This window comes from Carassius gibelio, chromosome A20 (genome assembly GCF_023724105.1).
Source record: "Carassius gibelio isolate Cgi1373 ecotype wild population from Czech Republic chromosome A20, carGib1.2-hapl.c, whole genome shotgun sequence".
Classification (NCBI taxonomy): Eukaryota; Metazoa; Chordata; class Actinopteri; order Cypriniformes; family Cyprinidae; genus Carassius; species Carassius gibelio.
The window spans coordinates 24,280,291-24,301,540 of NC_068390.1; the positions used below are offsets into that span (position 1 = coordinate 24,280,291).

General features: G+C 34.9%; 1 protein-coding gene across 5 annotated transcripts in view; it reads right to left on the reverse strand.

Moving 5' to 3' along the window:
- Window positions 1-21,250, reverse strand: part of LOC127938988 (MAP/microtubule affinity-regulating kinase 3) — a 55,408-nt gene that overhangs the window by 6,768 nt on the left and 27,390 nt on the right. For 4 of the 5 annotated variants that reach the window (XM_052535952.1, XM_052535949.1, XM_052535951.1 and 1 more), the window contains exons 4-14: window positions 18,826-18,874; window positions 14,077-14,142; window positions 13,845-13,915; window positions 11,068-11,124; window positions 9,246-9,482; window positions 8,753-8,872; window positions 7,502-7,601; window positions 5,673-5,785; window positions 4,611-4,761; window positions 4,320-4,531; window positions 3,398-3,501 (exon numbers count right to left, since the gene is read on the reverse strand). In XM_052535952.1, the coding sequence (XP_052391912.1) occupies window positions 3,398-3,501; window positions 4,320-4,531; window positions 4,611-4,761; window positions 5,673-5,785; window positions 7,502-7,601; window positions 8,753-8,872; window positions 9,246-9,482; window positions 11,068-11,124; window positions 13,845-13,915; window positions 14,077-14,142; window positions 18,826-18,874 (1,280 nt within the window). Of the gene's footprint in view, window positions 1-1,325; window positions 1,506-3,397; window positions 3,502-4,319; window positions 4,532-4,610; window positions 4,762-5,672; window positions 5,786-7,501; window positions 7,602-8,752; window positions 8,873-9,245; window positions 9,483-11,067; window positions 11,125-13,844; window positions 13,916-14,076; window positions 14,143-18,825; window positions 18,875-21,250 lie in introns of all 5 variants that reach the window. The other variant, XM_052535953.1, reaches the window with a different exon arrangement.

Below are 21,250 nucleotides of genomic sequence, written 5' to 3' on the forward strand. Positions count from 1 at the left end.
ATCAGCAAACAACTCTGAGTACATGTAAAACCAGCTGGTCTTTGGACACTTAAAGAGATTAAAATTGAATTCTGTTATCATTAACACATCTTCATATCATTCCAAACTTGTATGACTCTTTTTTTATCTTTGGAAGACCACAGAAGATATTTTGAAAAATGTTTTTGTTGTTTTTACAATAGAAGTCAATGGCGCAATATTTTAGATTTCGAAGTCAATATTTTAAAATACATTAAAATACTTTATTTTGTGTTCTGCAGCTTTGAAATAACATGCGGCTGAGTAAATGATGTGGTGTTGATATTATTAACAAAGTATTACAGATAATTTTCGTTAACTGAAATAAAGCAGAATTAAAAGAAAATATAACTATTTGATGAAAAATACTTAAACTAAGATGTTGAAAATAAGATTAAAGCACTACAGTTACTAAAACTTAAATACAAATAAATGAAAGCTAAATAAAAAATTACAAAAGCAATTTTTTTAAACAAAGTCTAAGGTGAAAAGTAAATAAAAACTGATATAAAAAATAAAAGTAAATTCAAAATATTCATAAATACTATAAAAGTATACAAATAATAATAAAATGACAGAGATTATGCCTGAATTAGCATTTTAGAAAATAAAAATGAAATGTAATTTCTTTAAGCAACTATCCCTTTAAACCACAGTTACACGTCATGGAATATTACAACAGAATGTAACAAAATAGCAAACCAAAACAATAGATCTGCAAACAAACTATGCTAGACTTTTTCTCAGAAATAATGAATGTGCTTGCATTTAAAAAGCAGTGTTTTCTTGATTTTTAGTGGATATATGACATCAGTTCTACTCAAATTCACACAGGTTTCCAAGCAGAGCAACCACAGGTTTAGTTCCTCACATTAATTATGAACATATTCTACATATTTTAGTCTGGTTAAGTCGCTATTATAGGTCTTCAAAATAACGAACATCTATAATAGTGACTAATAGAGCCCTTTAACAATACGTGCTCAAAAAATCTTTATTTTGCATATGTATTTCTTGAACACTAGAATGATCAAAATAATCATAATATATCTCAACAGTCCTTTCACTAGTCATTAAGTAGGTTAATGTAGTTTATATCCTATATTAGTGGGTTTAGACACAAGGAAGTTAGTAAATGGTTTAAATGGGAATATGCAGGAAATCCTCAAACGTTAAAACGCAACAGAAGCTCCACGCCGACTCCTCCTGGCACTTTAGGGATGAGACGAGGGTCAGAGGGCGTTAGAGAGGAGTGCGATGGAGAGAGACACACTAAGATTAGAGACAGACGCTAAACTCGACTTTACTTGGGCCTGAAGAGATCAGAGGTGCCGTCGTTGGGCGGCAAGGTTGTGCGGCAGGTGTGTCCAGAGGCCGAGAGTGACGTGGCCTTTTGGTGCCGCAGACGGACTGAGGCTGATGAGCTGGCGAGAGCAACAGCGTACGCCGTCGGACTCGTGCTGACACATCCCGACATTTTACTCAGGCTGGCCAATGGCAGGCAGGCAGATAAACAGCAGTGAGATGGATCAAACATAGTATTTACAAAGAAAGCAGAGCATATGAGATAAAAACTGTGAGCAGAGAAGAATACAAAGAGAGAGAAAATATAGGATACGGATGGATCACGATGATCGACAAGTTGTTCAAAACTGACTAGTCAACATAAATGTGAGTCTGATTGAATCTCCCCATATAAAGGGTTGGTTTTAGGCCAAATAAAAAAAGAACAAAAAAATCTTCAAAAATGTAGTGGATGAGGATAAGTAAAGGATGATAAATTGCTCACTTTTGATTGAACTATTCCTTTAAGACTAGTCCACTGTTGCTTTGAATTTTGCATTGAATTCAGCACATAGTTTGTCTCTCTCTGTGGACTGCATGGTAAAGCGAAGCGCTTCGGCATGGCAGACTGGCACAGCAAGGTTTTAATACAAACATCCCAAATGAATCTGGAGGAAGCATGTCGTGGTTTGCCCATATATGTCATATTCTCCATCTGTATTTCCACAGATCTTCAGCCAGAAAATGAATCAATATTCAAAATATAATATATTTTATAGCCTTAGATGTTAAAATTCAGCTATTTAGTTTAAGTTGCACTTGATAAAGTAATGTAATGTAAAATATTAAAGGGGTCATATGATGCAATTTCAAGTTTTCCTTTCTATTTGAAGTGTTACATGCTCTTGGCGCTTAACGAAGATCTGTACAGTTGCCATATGTTGTCCATATGTTCACATGTTCACGCAAAGAAAGAAAGCGTACTTTTTATTCTCTCTGGTGCCACCGGTGCCATTTCGTGGAGAAGCTGTGTGTTTTATTGTGAAAGTGAAACTACTTTGTTTGGCCTTCTAAAAGAGCACGATATCCGCTTCGTCATGCCTAGAGCTGATCTGTGCTGGTCGCTGAGGAAATACATCAACTTCATGCTGTGGATCGCCAGATCGGCTTTCATTGTGGACGAAGTGGATTCCAACCCGGGGTCGTCACATGTGGTTGCCGCAACCCCCAGACGCTCCTTCATCGAATCCACCAGCCGTTCCTTGTTATAGCCGCCGGCTGCCACTCACTGAAGCCACTGTCCATTCCTCTTTCTTTGGAAGGACAGTCTGGCACCTTACTCACAGTATGTAAGTTTGTTTTCATATGTAAAGGATTTGCCACTGATGATTCAAATGTGAGTTTTGAGCAGTGTAGAGTTGCACTTGTTGTTTGTAATTTCTTCGATCACAAATGCAGACATGGTTTTAATGTTTACGTGGCACGATATGCAACGGAACATGTAAAAAGACAGTATAAGTCATTATAATAAGTAATTATGTTCCCACTGGATGCAACAACTGTCCTGTTATGCTGATGTTCTGACCAGGACACGGCATAACAGTATATGTTCAGGGACGTAACATAGATGGCCAATCAGAGCACACCTCGCTTTTCTGAGTGATGAGCCTTGTAAAAAAATTTCCCATTTCAGAAGGCAGGGCATAGAGGGCAAACAATGTACATTATGTGGAAAAGAATGTTTTTTGAACCTTAAACCACATAAACACATTTCATTGCACCAAATACACAAAATAATGTTCTTTTTAGCAGCATCATATGACCCGTTTAAACCAAAGCTCCATCTTCAAATACTGCATGGGTGATGGGGGCTAACAGATGACTCTCCACAAACATTTATGTAGGTGTTGATAAGAGCAACAGTTTTTGTGAAAATATTTGGTTGAGGGAGGATAAAAAGACGCAAGTAGTTCCTCGTTGTCAGTCACTGTTTTGATCAACATGGAGGTGTTTCCTGTAAACCGGTGTTAACGCTGAAAGGCAAAAGGGAGATTCACAACTTTTGACCTAAAACTGAGAGGTCTCAGGGGCTCACCTGTTCTCTTTGCCGTTCTGGACGACGGAGTGACGATCTGCAGCGTTCCTCTCACTACACACATATGTGTTTCTCCTGGTCATACCACTAGACACGGAATTGCTCTGAAGAAATAAATATTATAGTGTGAGTCTTAACTGTTTTAAATGAAACACCAAAATGAAATTTTTTATTTAGCCGAAAACCTAAAATAAATATGTTTAATAATCACATAATTATGTTTCTACACCAATTAGTTGTTAAAATGGAAAAAGAAAAAATTATGAACATTAAGGAACATCAAAATCACATTTATTATTTGAAATTTGTTATAAACTTAGAATTTTTTTTAAGTAGCAAAGCACTAATGTTTAGTTAAGTTTTGTTCATGCATCAACTAAAACAGCATAGACTTAAAGATCTCGGTTTAAACTAAAAGATAGACTAAAAACAAGAAATCAATATTTATTACACCTGACATTTACCTGATTAAAAAGTACTCATTCCATCAATAATTTTAGCCCTCCAAAACTAATTTGGGCAAATCCCAAAAAAACATTTTCTGATGACAAAATTGTGTCGATTCATAAAATAACTAAACAAATTTTTTTTATAAAGCTTTAGTACATTTTTTTTGTGTGTTTTTGTCATTTTAAGAATTATATATATATATATATATATATATATATATATATATATATTACATTTTAAGTACTTCCAGTTAAAATGAGAAATTTTGTCTTGGCAACTAGTTGAATTTATTTTTTATTTTTTTGCATTTTATTCCATTTCATATTCCATTTCACAAGGTTGATTTTATTTTTAATGGTACTAGTTTTAGGTAACTATAATAACCCTGGTTCCAAATTGTTAGATTCTCATGAATTCAATTTTGTCATACAAACAACGACATTACAAGAGATCTTGGGTGTTACCAACTTACCCCAGGGGCACCGGTGCTCTTTTTGCTGTCAGGAATGTCGGCCTTGTTTGGATTGTTGGCGTTGCCCAGCATGGGGCTCGGTGGAGTCATGCCACGGCTTCCAGATGAGCTGCTCTTCCGTGCCTGTGCACTGCCCTCCTCTTTATGGTCACTTTCTGCAGAAGTGGTCTGACTTCTCTTGGGGTAACCCACAGAGGGAACGGTTGGACCAGCTGTAGAGGTGAGGAACGGAGATTAGCAAGTCAAAGATCTGACCGTAAGCACCATGTAAAGCCCAAAAAACATGCTTACCCTGGTCACTGTAACGACGCTGTTTCTGGTTGGAGGAGACGTTCTTTTGGACTTTGAGGTGAGATGGTGACTGGCCGTTATTGTGCTCACTATTGGGTCTGGCCTTTGCCAAAGAGAGGTTACTGCTGGAGCTGGAATCACTCACCTCTAACTGTGATCACACAAAACAAAACATAAAAACTGCATGAGGCGACAAAAAAATCCCCCTTTTTTGTCTGGATGAAAATGGAGGATTAATGCACAGTGAGAAATTAGGGAAAGTAACTGGCTAATCCAGTTTAATAAGATAACCAGTGATACGGGTTTAGAATGACTGACATGCTACAAGTTTAAAACATTTATAAACATATGTAGCCAGATGTTTGACTACGGCTATAAAGACTAGGCCACACTGCAGCTCATTCTGTTTCCTGTCTGCTTCAGCAGGAAAGTATTGTCTATCCGACATGACCTTTATGGGTGGGTGAATCTAAAATCGATGACACCACAATAATAGAGCACAGTGCAACTAAGTGGTAACTCATTGAAATAAAGGTACAGCAATTTCCATGATATTTTGTAAAGATAACGTCAAATACATGAGTGAAATTTTTATTTTGTGCTTACATTTCCAAAGAGACTATAAATCTGCAAACAAAGCAACTGTATCGTTGCAACAGTATATATGTATTACTTGCTGGCCTTGAGGCTGAGACTAAGTGTCAAATCACACGAACATATCTTACTCAGACACACTGCAGTTCAAAAGTAAGATTTAGTTAGCAAGAGTGAATTCAATTAATCAAATGCCACATTAAAAAAATGCTGTTCTTCTGAACCTTCTACCAATCAAAGAATATATATATATTATATACTATATTTATAGTATATAAAGTTTTACATTTAATTTTTTTCATACAATGCAGACTAGCTGAACATAAAAGACTTTAAAAAAATATTTAAAAATCTTACCAAATCCCACACTCCTGAACAGTACTGTATGCTCTAATTTAGCTAGATCTTTAACCTCCAACTGTGCATTGCAACCAAACTGCCTTAAAACAGGCATGTGAACTAACTCACCTCAGTGGACTTCCTTCCTAAAAGCAGGTAAGTAGCCGTGATTTCGTCGTACTTCATCCTGGTTAGAGATTCGTGGATTTCCTCCCTTGAGTAACCCATTCCTACCATAATATCTGCAACAAACCATATGCCAACAGTCAATGAAAGATACTGTTACCAGTTAGTTGAGAATCAAAACTGGTTTAGTTCTTCAAAAGCCAAAACAAGCTCAATAATGGCACAAGAATAAACAGCATTGCGCCTTTTAAAAACAACTGATAAAAACCTGTGCATCTAGACCTGTGCATATTTGTGCACAAAAAAATCTGAAAACTGAGATACATGAATCTAAATGCCATCCTAGAACATCGAAAACATGTTTTAAGGTTTATTCCAAATTCTTCATGGACAACGTCTGGCTACTTTTTATCTCAGCAGCCCTCATAAGTAAAAAAGAGTGACCTAGTATAATTCCTGGTATCATTTTAGCTTTAATGTGAAAAAAGTGATTCAATGACGTTACAGTTTCACATGCTAGTTTCATGTGATAGCCTCGGCTCAATTGAACTGTTCCTGCACTCGCTGTGAATGCTGTTCGGGACGCAGAACTGGGGCTCTGAGATCAATTGAGACGGGCCTGCAGCAGCAGTGGAAAGAACAGGGCCTGTCTGGCATCAGCTACCATCGACCCCTGCACGCCACTGAAACCCACAGGCACAACAACCACTATCAACATCACGTTGAAGAAAGCATACCAGACTAACAGCTTCTGTGGACCCCAAAAAAATGGTGTTCGACTCTTAGGACATAAAGCAATGCGATAAAGCCAAACCATCCAAATATTCATATCTCCCTTAATGGCACTCTGGCTCACTTCCATGAAAACACACTAACAACAATAAAATGATGAGCAGGCAGGAAAGCTCTTATTACTTCTCTAAAGCTGGATTCTGTTTTGTCTACCCAGCTAAAAACGTGAATGCTAACATGCGTTGCTGCGGTGGTAACAAATGTCAGTTCTAGGGTTGCCTTAAAATATGCAGTTAAACTGGACTTATTATTCAGGTACATTATCATTAAAATTTTTGTGGTCAGAAAGATTTTATTAATACTTTTATTCGATAAATAAGTATATGCATTAAAATTATAAAAGTGACAGTAAAGATTTATAATCTTTTACAAAAGATTTCTATTTCAAGCAAATGTTCTTTTGAACTTTCTATTCTAAAAACTAAGCAGCATAATTGTTTTTAGCATTGATAATAATAAATGTTTTCTGAGTAGCATATCTGCATATTAGAATGATTTCTGAAGGACCATGTGACACTGAAGAATGGAGTAATGATGCTGAAAATTCAGCTTTGCATCACAGGCATTAATTATGTTTTAAACACATTAAAATAGAAAACAGTTATTGTTTTATCGTATATGTTTTTACTGTATGATCAAATAAATGGAGCATCAGTGAGCATGAGACATCTTTCAAAAAAAATATTTAAAAAAAATCTTACAGACGCCATAGTTTTGCATAGCTAGAAGGGTTTGCATTCACATACTTGCATTGAAAATGTTTTGTACCTAAAATTAATGACCCTTCCCTTCATTTCTGAAACAATCGGGTCTAACTGGGAAGTTTCACATTTAAAACCAAGAGTTCTGCTTTTTTTATTCAAAACAACTTTGTGGAAACAGCAGTAAGGAACATGTCATCATCCACAATTGGTATGAATTTGAAAACAAAAACAAAACAAACATTTACAAATAAAGATCCTTTAATTTTTTGCATGTAAAAGTCCCATTAGACTTAGGCTCAGTTTCTACACATGCATGTAAGAGTGCCGATTTCATACCGATTCTCTTCTGATCTGAGATGTCGAGCTCCGGCTCCACAAACGGCTTGAGCTCGTCCTCATCACAGCCTGCGTTGATCCATCGATCCTTCATGATTTGCTGAAACAGACATAAAACAAGGGCTGTGTGAAAGGTTCTGCTAGATCATGAACATGCATGATTATGCAGGAAGCAAAAAACATGTTTTAAAGTGGGTCAACTGGAAGAATCTTGACACAAAATACAATCTGTTCCTTAAAGGTGGAACAGATTTGTGCAACAACACTGCTGTACGAAGTTACTATGACTTGAAATTAAAATCTAAAAATGTTAATGTTAAGGTTTTAGATTTATGCATGCGTAGTTCTGGACCGAGTGTTTTCGTTTTGCGTATCATTTCATCATATGTAGTGCTAAATAATATGAATATGAAAACGCAGCCACATATTAAGGAGTGGTATAACAGTGCACAGTGTTTCTCAAATCCTCAATTATTCATCAGTGGACGTCATTTCATTCTGAGTTTCCTGCACCATTACTATAATTCAGCAGGTGCATTATGGGCCGTGAAGTGACCAGTAACAGTAACCTGCACCTAAAGCCCCAAACACTGGAGGCGCTGTCTCACTAGAAGATCACTAGAGATCACATGCAAGTTTAAAGCAGGGTGTGTCTGGTCATGAGCTTCATGTGAAATTAATTGGGAAGTGAAAGCATGCTGTGATGAAAGTGTGCACTCCGGCTAAAGGCTATGATGGAAGGAGAATAGAAGGAAGGAGATGAGATGACATGATTTGTTTATTGGGAATGTGGGAGAGAGGTTTCTGTTTTTATTAATCAAGGCACCTTCTATGAACACTATACACTTTGGTGTCCCTTTACGTTCTTAAAACATTAGATACATAAACTCAGATCCTTTTTTGTTGTTGTAAGATCTACTGAAAATGTTTGATTAACCATAAAATAAAAATAGCTAGTTTGAAACATATCAGATATTATATCTGTGAAGCCATTGTCATAATAAATAACTATAAAATAAACATTATCTTTTTTAATTTCATGAATTTTGAATATTTAATTTAGATTTTTATTGCTAGAAAAAAACTAAAATTATTTTTATAACGTGTAATAATAACATGATCAAACAATTATTCCCTCTAATTGTTGGGAAATATAACTACTAACCAACATTCAAATGAAAACATTAGCAATTTATTTTTTATTTTGTACCGTATCTGTGTAACGTGCCATGAGTCTTTACAGTTTCTCACCTCAAGTGTTCCCCGTTTGACAGGGTTCAGCACCAGGAAGCGTTTCAGGAGGTTCTCACAGTCAGTCGACATGTAGAAGGGAATCCGATATTTGCCCCTCAACACCCGCTCACGAAGTTCCTGCAGGTAAAAAGATCATTTTGGTTGTAAAATATCTGATTGGATATGATTTTGAAATCAAAAAGCCAGTATATGCCCAAATCTTTACTGAGATTAAGAATCATTATTTAATTATTTTGTGTCTTTATTGACTGTTATCACTATTTTACAAAAGTAATGAGCCACGAGAGGTTGCACGATACAATGATTTTACCATTCTCCTCTGCATTATAGTATAATGTATAACTTCATAGGGCTTACTGCTTTAACAAATCACTGATTTCATGCAGCATCTTTCATGAGTCACTACACAAATCCACAGGCTTCTCGGTTGTATGAATCTCTGTGAAGGTTTAGGAGTGCAAATGTGACCTTCAGGGTTGAGCACACTAACCTTTAGATTCTGTCCATCAAAGGGCAGTGATCCACTGACCAGTGTGTAAAGGATGACCCCCAGACTCCACACATCCACCTCCGGACCGTCATACTTTTTGCCCTGGAAAAGCTCAGGGGCCGCATACGGAGGGCTGCCGCAAAATGTGTCTAGTTTGTTCCCGATAGTGAATTCATTACTGAAACCGAAGTCTGCGATCTTAATGTTCATATCAGCATCCAGCAGTAGGTTTTCTGCCTGCATGACAGAACAAAAGAAGGTGAGACAAAAAGTCATTTTTCATGCAGACTGAGTTTGTTGATGATTAATGAAATGCAAAGTGAAATTATACTCTCATCACATGAAAACTGAGAAGGACTTGTCTTTGCAATGCTTCACAGCAAAACCAAAATGAAGAAATAGTCACTTATAATTCAACTAATTTGAAATGGATTTAATTTTATGAATATCAATATAAATATAAGAATTGTATTTATTACATATTTTTAAATAAACATGAATTTAATTATATAATCTTACAATAAAACAGTTATAATAATAATGAAACTATAATAAATCATATTTAATTTAAATTTAATTTAATATTATTTAAATAATAATTACATTATTAAATTAGTGTATTTATACCTTTTTTTGTATCGCCTTCAATTTATACACATTAAAAGATATATACTATACTAAGATGTACTGATTAAAAATTAAATAAAAATACTAATAAATAAAATGTTACTAATAATCAGTGATGTGAATATAAAATAAAACACTAAAAAGAATTAATAATTTGAATGATTAAAATTTAAAAAGAATAAAGGACCATGAAAATAAATCTGTGTTTCATTTCTTTTTTCCATGAAATAAGACCAAGACTTTTGTGAGAATCTGCAATTCGCGATCCCGATCTGAACTCCCAAACTGACTCAAATGATTCATCAACCCGCTCCGAACTCCCGAACTGACTCAAATGATTCGCGATCCCCAAACTGACTGAAATGATTCGCGATCCCGCTTTGAACTCCCGAACTGACTCAAATGATTCGCGATCCCCAAACTGACTGAAATGATTCGCGATCCCGCTTTGAACTCCCGAACTGATTCGAATGATTCGCGATCCCCAAACTGACTCAAATGATTCGCGATCCCGCTTTGATCTCCCGAACTGATTCAAATGATTCGCGAACCCGCTCCGAACTGCCGAGCTGATTAAAATGATTCGTGTGCCAGCTAATTTTTTTTTTCAAGAACAAATAATGAGCAGAGATCATTAAATCTAAATTTATCATAACGTTTCTTAGTTATATAAATCTACAATCCAGTCATTATTTGTAGGTTAACATTCAATTATGAATCCCATATTTTGGACCTCACAGTATGCATATTGTAAATGTCATTTCTCTAAGATGCTCCTTACTAACATACATTTAACCAGACACAGACAGCAAAAGAAAGAGTGAAAGTGACAGCACATAACACAACAAAAAAGACCCACAGTTCCACCTGACAGCTTTTTAGACAGCTTCACTCTGACACTGGCCTCATGCATCATTTACAGAGCATCAGTCAAGAAACAAAGTGTGTAATGGAGCATGGAGACTTGGAGGGGGAAAGCAGACGCAAGAGAGACTGGAGAGAGGAAGCAGGATCTTCAGGGGCTCTATCCTGCTCAGAGACATGACCACTAATTGATTTAATCAAACGGTCTGTACCAAAGAAATGGCTTAAGCATCATTTTGGTACAAAAGACGCATCTAGATGCAGGGCTTTTGAGAGAATAGCAGTACTGGGAGGATACTTTTTGTTTGTTGGGACAGAAATATGATCTTACCTTGAGATCTCTGTGGACAATGTGTTTTTGATGGCAATACTGAACCGCTGATACAATCTGAAGAAGAAAAGGAGACAAAGGGGTTTTAGAGCGTGGAGCGAGAGAGACAGAACTGACTGGTGTAACAGCCAATATGCCACATTATCTGGCATCATCGCTTTTTCCCAGAATGCCATTGATTTGACGGGGGAACATGTGTGCTGTGGTTCTGACACATGGTCTGGGATGATGAATGATGGGGGAGAGAGAGGCTTGCTGAAGCACAGCCGACGCTTGGAGCTCGAAAGCATCCGAATCTGGGTGTGAGACTGAGGGACCTTATTTCTTTTTAAATAGAGGATCATTTAAAAAGTAACATATTATATATTATTTTTGAAGGAGCACGTGACACTGAAGACTGGAGTAATGATGCTGAAAAATTCAGCATTGCCTAACGGGCAAAAAACTCAATTTTAAAATTCATGAAAAAAGAAATTGTAAAAATATATTTCATAAAAAGTTTATTTTTACCCTATCTATTTTCTAAATGCATGTTATAGATGGTATTGTGAACAATTTCTCCACATATAAGTTGACCTTATATACTTTTAATAAAAACATCCTAACTGGATCTTCCTGTGAAAATGACAGACTTCTCCAAACTCTTGAACGTTCGTGTAAGTTTGGCTGCTACAAAGAGATGACCAGCTAGACGCTCCTCACATTAAACACAGCGGGCAGGAAAAGTTATCATAGGTGACAAATACGACCACAATTACAGTATTTCTATAATGACATTCGAAATTGAACAAGATTCGCTTCCCAATGTTGATTTTGAAGGGAAATCTGCAGTGGAGCCCATTATATTAGCTAAAACATTCAATAAACCAACACGTACAAATGAAAGATTTCCAAAAGCATTACTTCAATAAAACATTGTGGATTGTAATATGGATTTCCTTATTGAGTTCTCAAATGCACAAGACTCCTGATACTGTTTAATATTCATGCAGCACTCTCCATGTCCCAGACATCAGAAACGGGGACAGATTTCCATTTCTTTCTCCGGCTGGTGGAAGAATCTGGTGGTTTTTACTGCTCTGCTCAGAAATCTCAGCAGTGCTTCATGCCTGACCCAGATAAGCTGTCTCCACAGCAGAGGAGAGGAGGATGGGAGGGAGACCCCATCGCTATGACTACAGATGTCTGCATCAGCTGTGGGCAAACCCACCGTACTTGTCCATTAGACCGATGGGTCACAGTGGGAAGCAGGGAAGTTGAAAGGGGTCTTCGGGTAATTAAAAGGAGCAAATGATTCTGTCAGTGGGGGGCTGTCTCATTAGAGCTCTCTCACTGCACTCAACACCTGGAGGTTTTTTGTTAATGGCACAATTTGGCCTAAATGCGGCATCAAGCAACAGTAAAAGCTTATTGTTGCCATCACTGCATGTATTTGTCACCCATGATAAATTTATTACAAGTAGTTTATGATAATAGAGGGATTATTAAGATTAATGAAGAAGCATCGGGCTGCTCACCTTTATGTAGAAAAAAAATAACTTGTTTGTAAATAATCTAAGATAATAAAATAATTGAATATATACATTTTTGAGTTAAATATAATTTTTTTAATAAATGAAAAAAAAATCGTAATATTATTTAATATTCATAATATTATTTAAAACATGTCAATAGTGCCATTCATTTTTTTATTTTTTTATTTATCGATTTTGAAGATTTTTGCTGACACAAAATTACTACTTTTATTATCATTAGCTAAAACTATAACCATAAAAAAATCAATATTTCATTACTTGAAATAAAATTAAAATTAAATAAAAAACAAGGCAAATAGCAAAATTTCTCGTTTTCGTTTAGTTCTAAAATAACTAAATAAACTAAAACTCAATTAAAACTATATAAAACGTAAATCAAAAGATAAATAATACCACTAATAATAATAATTAAAACAAAAACTTCTATTATAAAATGTTAACAAAAATTATAATAGTATCTCAGTGACACTTAAATAACAATGGGATACGAACAAACCGCTTACTGCAACAAAAGTATGTAAAACCGTAGATAATATGCAATAATAAATGTTTAAAGCTGTTGTTTGCTATATTATCATCACATTATATCGAGTGTGTACCTTGAATTTAGAATAAATGAAGGTTATTGATATTATAAAAAATTAATATTTATTTGAATAACATAAAATTCTATTTAAGTGCATCTTGTGTAAAAATGGCTTAACTTTTGGAAGTCTGATAAAAAAAAATCGAGAAAGAGATTAATTTAGTTTTTAAATATTATCAATGTAAGTTACATTAGTTTGGTCACTCTAGAAGTGCAATGCACTGTTGTCTAATAGCTTTGCTCTTCTGAATACTGAGCACTTTGCAGAACATTAGTGTCCTTGTATTCTATGCATAGAGAAAATTGCATAATATGCACAGTAAACGTATTGTAAAAATGGCATTATTCTATTTTTACAACACACGGCTGCTGCGATGTCAGCAAATTAACTTTGACGAGGACTTGTGGTTTTCCTAAAGTGTTCTTAAACTGTTCAAACTGTATTTAGTTTATGACCCCAAACCAAAAGTCATGTATATGGGCCACATCCGGCCCACTGGGAAACCCTTCACGCAGCTGCCACAGGATCCATCAGCCGCCACTCACACAAGCGTCGCCCAATTGCAGTTCAGAGCTTGGTGTTTCCATGGCAACCAGGAGATGCATTAATGTGTAGGGCGGGACAGGGCTGTATTGAGTACACTGCAGTACTGTACCTGTCTAAATTTAGCTCTGGCCTCCTTCTCCTTCATTCGCCCATGTGCTACGAGGTAGTCAAACACCTCCCCTGTGGAGAGAGGAGACGCACATGGCCAATTATATAGTGTTCATGCGTTCTCAGTTTCATATGCTTCATTATGCAGAATTTCAGAGCTGGTTGCACAAGATTACATAACATAATATGAAGCTCATAAGCAGTCTGTGTCATATTAGCTTTATCAAACTCACCACCACTGGCGTACTCCATCACCAGATAAAGTGTCTTCTCTGTTTCTATGACCTCAAACAGCTTTACTGTAGAAAGAGACCGAGAAAGTCACACATGAAATCAGTGATCATTATTCTGCTTTTTTTAAATTATTCAGACAAATGCATTTTTGCTTGTATTGCAGGCCCATATGACAGTTGTCTGTTATCGTGGATGCAGCAAAACTCAAAAGTAAAAGTTTGTGGTTAAGGGTGTCAAGTCTTATGGACTCGTAATTTTTTTTAATTATAATTATAATGTAACAATGTTACAATAAAATAATGTTAGAATAAAAAAAAAATATATATATAATTTCTCTTTTATTCTGGTTACACTTTACAATGATTTTAAATTCCTTAACATTATGCAACAGGCATTCTGATCTAATAATAATTTTTTTTTTTTTGCATTTTTGTCATATAAAAAATTATGTATATAAATATATATTATTAAAAAAACCTCTGCATTTATTTGATCAAAAATACTGTAAAGACTAATCTTGTGAAACATTATAACAATTTAAAGTATCTAGTTTCCCTTTTCATTATATTTTACAGTTTATTTTATTGTATTTTATTCCGGTGATGGTAGAGCAGAATTTTCAGCAGCCCTTATTCCAGTCTTCATTGTCGCATTTTTATTATTATCAATATGAAACAGTTGTGCCTTTAAATATTTTAATGGAAACAATGACGAATAGATATTCCAAAAGATCTGCATTTATTTTAAAGAGGGAATTACATGTAATTTTAAAGAGGGAATTATATGTAAAAATGTATTTAATTACACTTTTGATCAGTGTAAACTTTTTAACGGTTGTGTTCATTTATATGGAACAAAATAGAGCCTAGTATTATAGTGTAAAATATAGTGTGAAAGTAGAGCTCACTGTTAAATTCATGTTGATATTTAAATTTGTGTTTTTATTTATACAGTTTGCAATGCTAAAAAGTAAAAGTAGAAATTAACATTGACGCAGATGAATAAATGCAGTTAAACTATTGTACATTGTTAGTTTAAAATTCCTAATGAATTCACTAAATGATGTTAGCTTTATTCTTCTGATTTTGGAATGTGATGATACAACCTGGACATTTCTTCATAAGTAAAGTCAAGTATTTTCTAAAACCCTTTGATTCAGCATCTTGATGACATTCTACAGCTGTACTCAAAGTGTCTAAATGAGCTAAAATGTAATTCAGTTCAGAGTTTGCCTGAAGAGCTCTTCCCTGTTGACCTGTAACTGGACAGACATGCACCGTGGCTCCAGGAAAACATGAATGCATATGAATTCTCCTGTTTGAGACGGGAGTGGTGGGCCAGGTTTAAGTAACACTACCCAACAGCACAACATCAAACATGTACTCCCAACATGCACGCTAAATTTAGTAATGCTATAAATGCCAGTGAAGGCAGTGCTCTTCTTCTGTGACAGCGTTGTTTGAGTTCAGAGGCACATAAACACACACTTAAAGCTTTTGTGATCTGTTAACAAAACTTCATCTTTCAGGCTAGTATGCTTCTGCCATCATTAAAAATCTAAATTGTGTCATTATTTACTCACTCACATGTTGTTCCAAATTAAATTTTCAGAATAATTATTATACAACTCTTGCAAGTTAATGACAGATTATAATGATTATCTCTGAACACGTCTGTCAAGCTATGAAACGGACTAAACAACAAGAAAAAAAAAAACACAAGTCTTCTAAAGTTCTATGATCGCTTTGTGTGAGAAACAGACTGATGTTTAAGTTGTTATTAATACACAACTCACTGTTTTTAATAGAGTGGAACAAAGTAAGAATCACATGTTTAGTGATTAACTTTGGTGGAGGCAGCAGTCTGCATTATTTCAACTAGATAAATATTTAAGAAGTATATATATATATATATATATATATATATATATATATATATATATATATATATATATATATATATATATATATATATATATATATATGGATTTTGGAAGTTTTTTAAAACATTTGTTTCATATTTAATTGGTTCCACATTTTTTGCAGATTTTTACTTTTAAACACATTTAAAATGTGTCATTTATTTATTTTATTTGACATCAAGGTGTATGCCGTCCCTCCAAGCTTTCTTGTTTATTTTGCTAATAAACGTTCTACGTTTCTTATTTATTTGGTTATATAGTAATAAAATTTCTCACCGTCACAACCAGTGGCAGAGATGTAACTATTTGAAAATCTGGACTATCAGGGTGCAAAAAAAATAAATAAAAAATAAGGTAAACATTTAGAAAATTGCCTTTGAAGTTGTCCAAGTGGAGTTCTTAGCAATGCATATTAATAATCTAAAATTAAGTTTTAATATATTTACAGTAGGCAATGTACAAAATATCTTCATGGAACATGATCTTAATATCCAACTGATTTTTGGCATAAAAGAAAAATCTATAATTTTGACCCATACAATGTTTTTTTGGCTATTGCTACAAATATACCCCAGCGACTTAAGTCTGGTTTTGTGCTCCAGGGTCTCACACACACACACACACACATATATATAAATATTCAATATTATACTTTATCATATTACATTATATAAAATGTTTTAGATTTTTCCTTCACTATGTTATTCACAAAGCATCATGGGACTAAAGTTAGTTTTGTCTGATTTTTAAATACTTTTTTGCATCATATCAGTTTGCATTATTGTGATTTACCTTGGTTTATAGCTTAAATACTTTAAGGCTTTAAGAATACTTGAAAATAAAGGCTTTTAATTTCAGGTTTTCTCACATTAAAAAGCCTTGGAATAAAGTGGAAAAAGTGAGAGCTTTGTTTGTTTGTTTGTTTTGAGCTTCTCAGACATGCTTGATACATTACAAGAGTTCCATAGTGGTTTTTCAATTATTTCTACAGAAATCTTTCAACAAACCAAAAATAACAGCATACAGGTTGAAACAACTTGAGGGCGAGTACATAATGCTAAAACTTTCTTTTAGCGCTGCCCTGAATGTGCCAGGCTCAGAGTTTGACACATCCCTACCCACATCACCGCCACCCACATCCTCCTCTAGGAATCCACTCCAGATTTTTCCCTCATTTGCGAAAAAAAGGACAAAAAGTAGGTCATCTTTGGGGCAGTGACAGCATGTGACCAGACACTGGACACTAAAGGAGTAGACGATGCCCGAGCGTGTGTTTTACACAGATAATTGCAGAGGGCATAACGTGGAATCGGAAGGAAGTGTTTTCATGACGAAACACTGGATTTCTGATTCCTGGAAAGACGCTCTACATTCTGTGAAATGATGAGTGCAGATGAAAGACAATCGAATGAGGGGCGAGCGAGGAGAAAGGCTGGCTTTAAGAGGTTAAGTGAGGAGGCTGACGGAGGTAAATTCTGAATGAAAGAGAAAGGTTAGGAAGTGTGTGGGCCGTAGTTAGCAATTACTTTTCCTCCTACTCACTGTTAACACGTGTTAATCTTTATGACGTATGCATTAAACACTTTCACTGGTTCAGTCATCCATATGTGAAACATGCATAATGTGCCGTTGGGACAGACATGTATATCACAACACAAACTTACACAGTACAGACAAACTGAAAACTGTAGCGTTGGGAAGTCTGATTCATTCGAGCAATTCAGTTCATTTGGACGCTGCGTTTCAGTGAAGTGACTGAAAGAAATCATTTGTACTGTATTGTTTAAGTTTTTATTCATAAGTGTTCTCAGAAGTCCTCACTGCATTTTTTTCTGGAGCAAAAAATATATTTAATTAAATTGCAAAGACATCTGACCGACAGACAATATAAAGGTCACAGACCGAATTGGACAAATTCAATAAACCCTAACACTTTAAAGTCATCTATCTAGGCATTCTGGCATTATGAATGCTTGAAGCCTTGCAGAAACAGAGACTACATAGTAAAGATACATGTTTTCAATAAACATTATATAATTAAGCTATTTTTTTTATGTGCAAAAACATCCTAAATATGCTGATTTGCTGAACAAGAAGCATTAATTAAATATGTTGGAGACCAGTTGTGCTGCTTGTGTTTTGTTCTCACATATTTATTTTGAATAATTGTTTTTCTGTAACTATGTAAAAGTTTCACTGTCATTTTTGATCATTTTAATGCATCCTTGCTTGATAAAAGAATTAAATTCTTAAAACAATCTTGCAGACCTTAAACATTTGAACATCAGCTGTCTTTATATTTTAAGAAGGGAGTTCCTCATAAGGGCATCATCATATTTAGAAGTATTTGTCATTACAAAGTTTGAAAACTCTTGTAACCATTTCATAGTTTCATCACTGTTTCATCTATCAGCATCCAGAACTAGAACTACATATTTAATAATAGAGAACAAGGGTCTCTCATGAACACAAACACCTGCTCATGTCTGGGAATGGTGGATGGGGGTCAGCTGAGGGCTTATTAAGGTACTGGGGTGAGTGAGGGTCAGGGGCCACACAGAGATGACATCATCAGACAGCATGTGCAGGCCATCAGATGATGGATGCTCAACAATGGAACACACAGAGGCATACAGGAGTGCTTTTGTGCTGCCGGGAGGAGCCGCTCGGCCGTCTGAATAGGAGCGGTGTGGCGGCTCTGGGAAAAGTAGAGGGAGTTCCTGCACTGGGGATTAGAGAGGCCTCCACTGCAGACTACAGTCCACCACATTCCCAAACATCTCCACAGACACAGAGAAAAAGAGACAGAGACTGTAGGACAACTTACCAATATTTGGATGATTTAGAATCTTCATTATTCTTACTTCCCTTAAGAGCTGAAAGAGAAGACAGAAAAAGCAAAACCAGAAGATGAGCTAGATTTTTACAAAAAAAAAAAAAAGTCTACTTTTCAATAAAGTCTACTTTTCAAAAGTTTGAGGTCAATCTTTTTTCTTTTTTTTCTTGAAAGTAATTATAACTGTTCTTTTGAAATTTCAATTATCCAAAGAATCCTGAAAAAACAAACATTTTAAATAGTTTTTCACAAAAATATGAACGGTTTTCAACACTGATAATAATAAATGTTTTTGAGCAGCAAATTGGCATATAAGAATTACTGAAGGATTATTTGACACTGAAAACTGAAACAAAATACAAAAATCATATTTCATTTCAACTAGTAGTAAAAAAAAAATCCTGTAGACATACTTACTGTAGAAACAACAAAAGTAATAAAAATAACAAAAACACAAAAAACTGCTATAATGGAAAATACAAAATTAACATCTATATAATGTAATTCAAAATATAAAAAAACAAAAACTAAACTAGTATTTTAATGATACTTAATTAACACCCCCATCATAGAAATATTTTGTATTTTCAAATATATTAATACAAAAATATTTGTAATTGTAATAATATTTCCTAATATTACTGTTTTTACAATGCAGGTTTGCATAAACAAAATAAACTTCTTTTTAAAAAATTTTTTTAACATATATTACCAAACCCAAACTTTTGAACGTACTCTAAATATGGAAGGAAGTTTCCTCCTTTAACATGAATTTATGGGAAATTAGTTTTATTGTTCACCAAGCAAAAATACATGCAGGATTATTTAGAAAATTATAGAACACTGGCTGTTCGAGTCAATGAAAAAAAACAACTCACTTTTACAATTCCTATTCAATTTCCCATACAACTACAAGGCTTGTGGACCAAAATTAAATAAAAATGCCTTGTATTTCCTGTCACATCATTCTCTCTTTATGTTATGACCATATATCAATGCATTAAAGGAATACTCTACTTTTTTCGAAAATAGGCTAATTTTGAAACTCCCCTAGAGTTAAACAGTTGAGTTTTTGAATCCATTCAGCCGATCTTATAACAATATTGCACAGCGCCTGAAAATATTTGCTGGGGACAATTTTCAGGCGCTGCATGATATCATGGAGCATGCTTCACCAAAGGTATGCAGCAAAATCCCTTAATTTTTATGCTGGAATGAGAGTATAGTTCCTAGCCATATTGGCCTAGAAAATCGCAACTTTTAATTTTCCGTCGGTCTTACATGCTTAGAAACTAAGAAACTCTTTGCTCATTTTTGAGCGAGATGCTAATGGTCTAATCAGATTCAATGAAATGCTAAGCTAAGCTAAAGTGCTACCGCCAGACCCGGAGACCGGCTGAATGGATTTGAAAATGACGAAACTCAAATGTTGACCTCTAGGGGAGTTGGAAAATGAGCCTATTTTTCAAAAATAGTATAGTGTTCCTTTAACTCTCTCAAGCCTTTCAAAAACACTTAAGCATTTCAGCCAGGACTCTTCACCTTCAAACACAAACCTATTATTTTCAAGAGTCTAGTATGTACGTCACTCTGACGCTTGCAGTCACACTCCAAAAGACACTGAAAACGTGAGAAACAGTAAAATGTACAAAATGTTTTGTGCCCGTTTAACAGAGTTCAATAGTCAGTAGTCATTGGATGAAAAGAAACTACCAAAAATCAATACAACCCTCTGAGTACAGGGCCAATTATGCTCTTAGTCAGCCAGCAATGTTCTAAACCAGCAATCTATACTAAAGCACTAGTACAAACCCTATTCACATGCTTTCTCTTATATCTGAACAAGTGGACACGGTCAGGCACTACAGAGATGCAGAATCACCTGAGCTGACATCACAGTGGATGCTTGTGGCCATTGAACCCCATCGCTGTAGTACAGTAGATGCCCAGAGTAGGTCAGATCCACATGATGGCATCTTAGTTCAACAGGTCAGAGAGTGTAAAAGACTAAATTAGCTGAAAACACAGCTTTTGACTTTGTGCATGAAGAGTGGCAACACAATCTGTTCATGCAGCCATTGTGCAGTTTATTTTCGACACATTTAGGATTGAATCTACAGTGCCACAGCAAAATAATTTTTTTTATCAAATAGGCAGACTTTACTAAATGTGATGAGAAAAAAGTAAACAGTGCCAACATAACACATATTTCTATTACAATGTCTTCGTTCTTGTAAGCAAATTAACCAACAAGGATAATAATAATTGTAAGAAATAGCATACAACCAAGGTATTTTTCATTAATTTATACAGTTATGCATTGCTGTTATGCAGCATCTCATTTGATTGTAAATTAAAATTGTTTTTGCAAATTAAGCATTTTTATTTCATGACATTTTAAAAGACTGATTAAAAA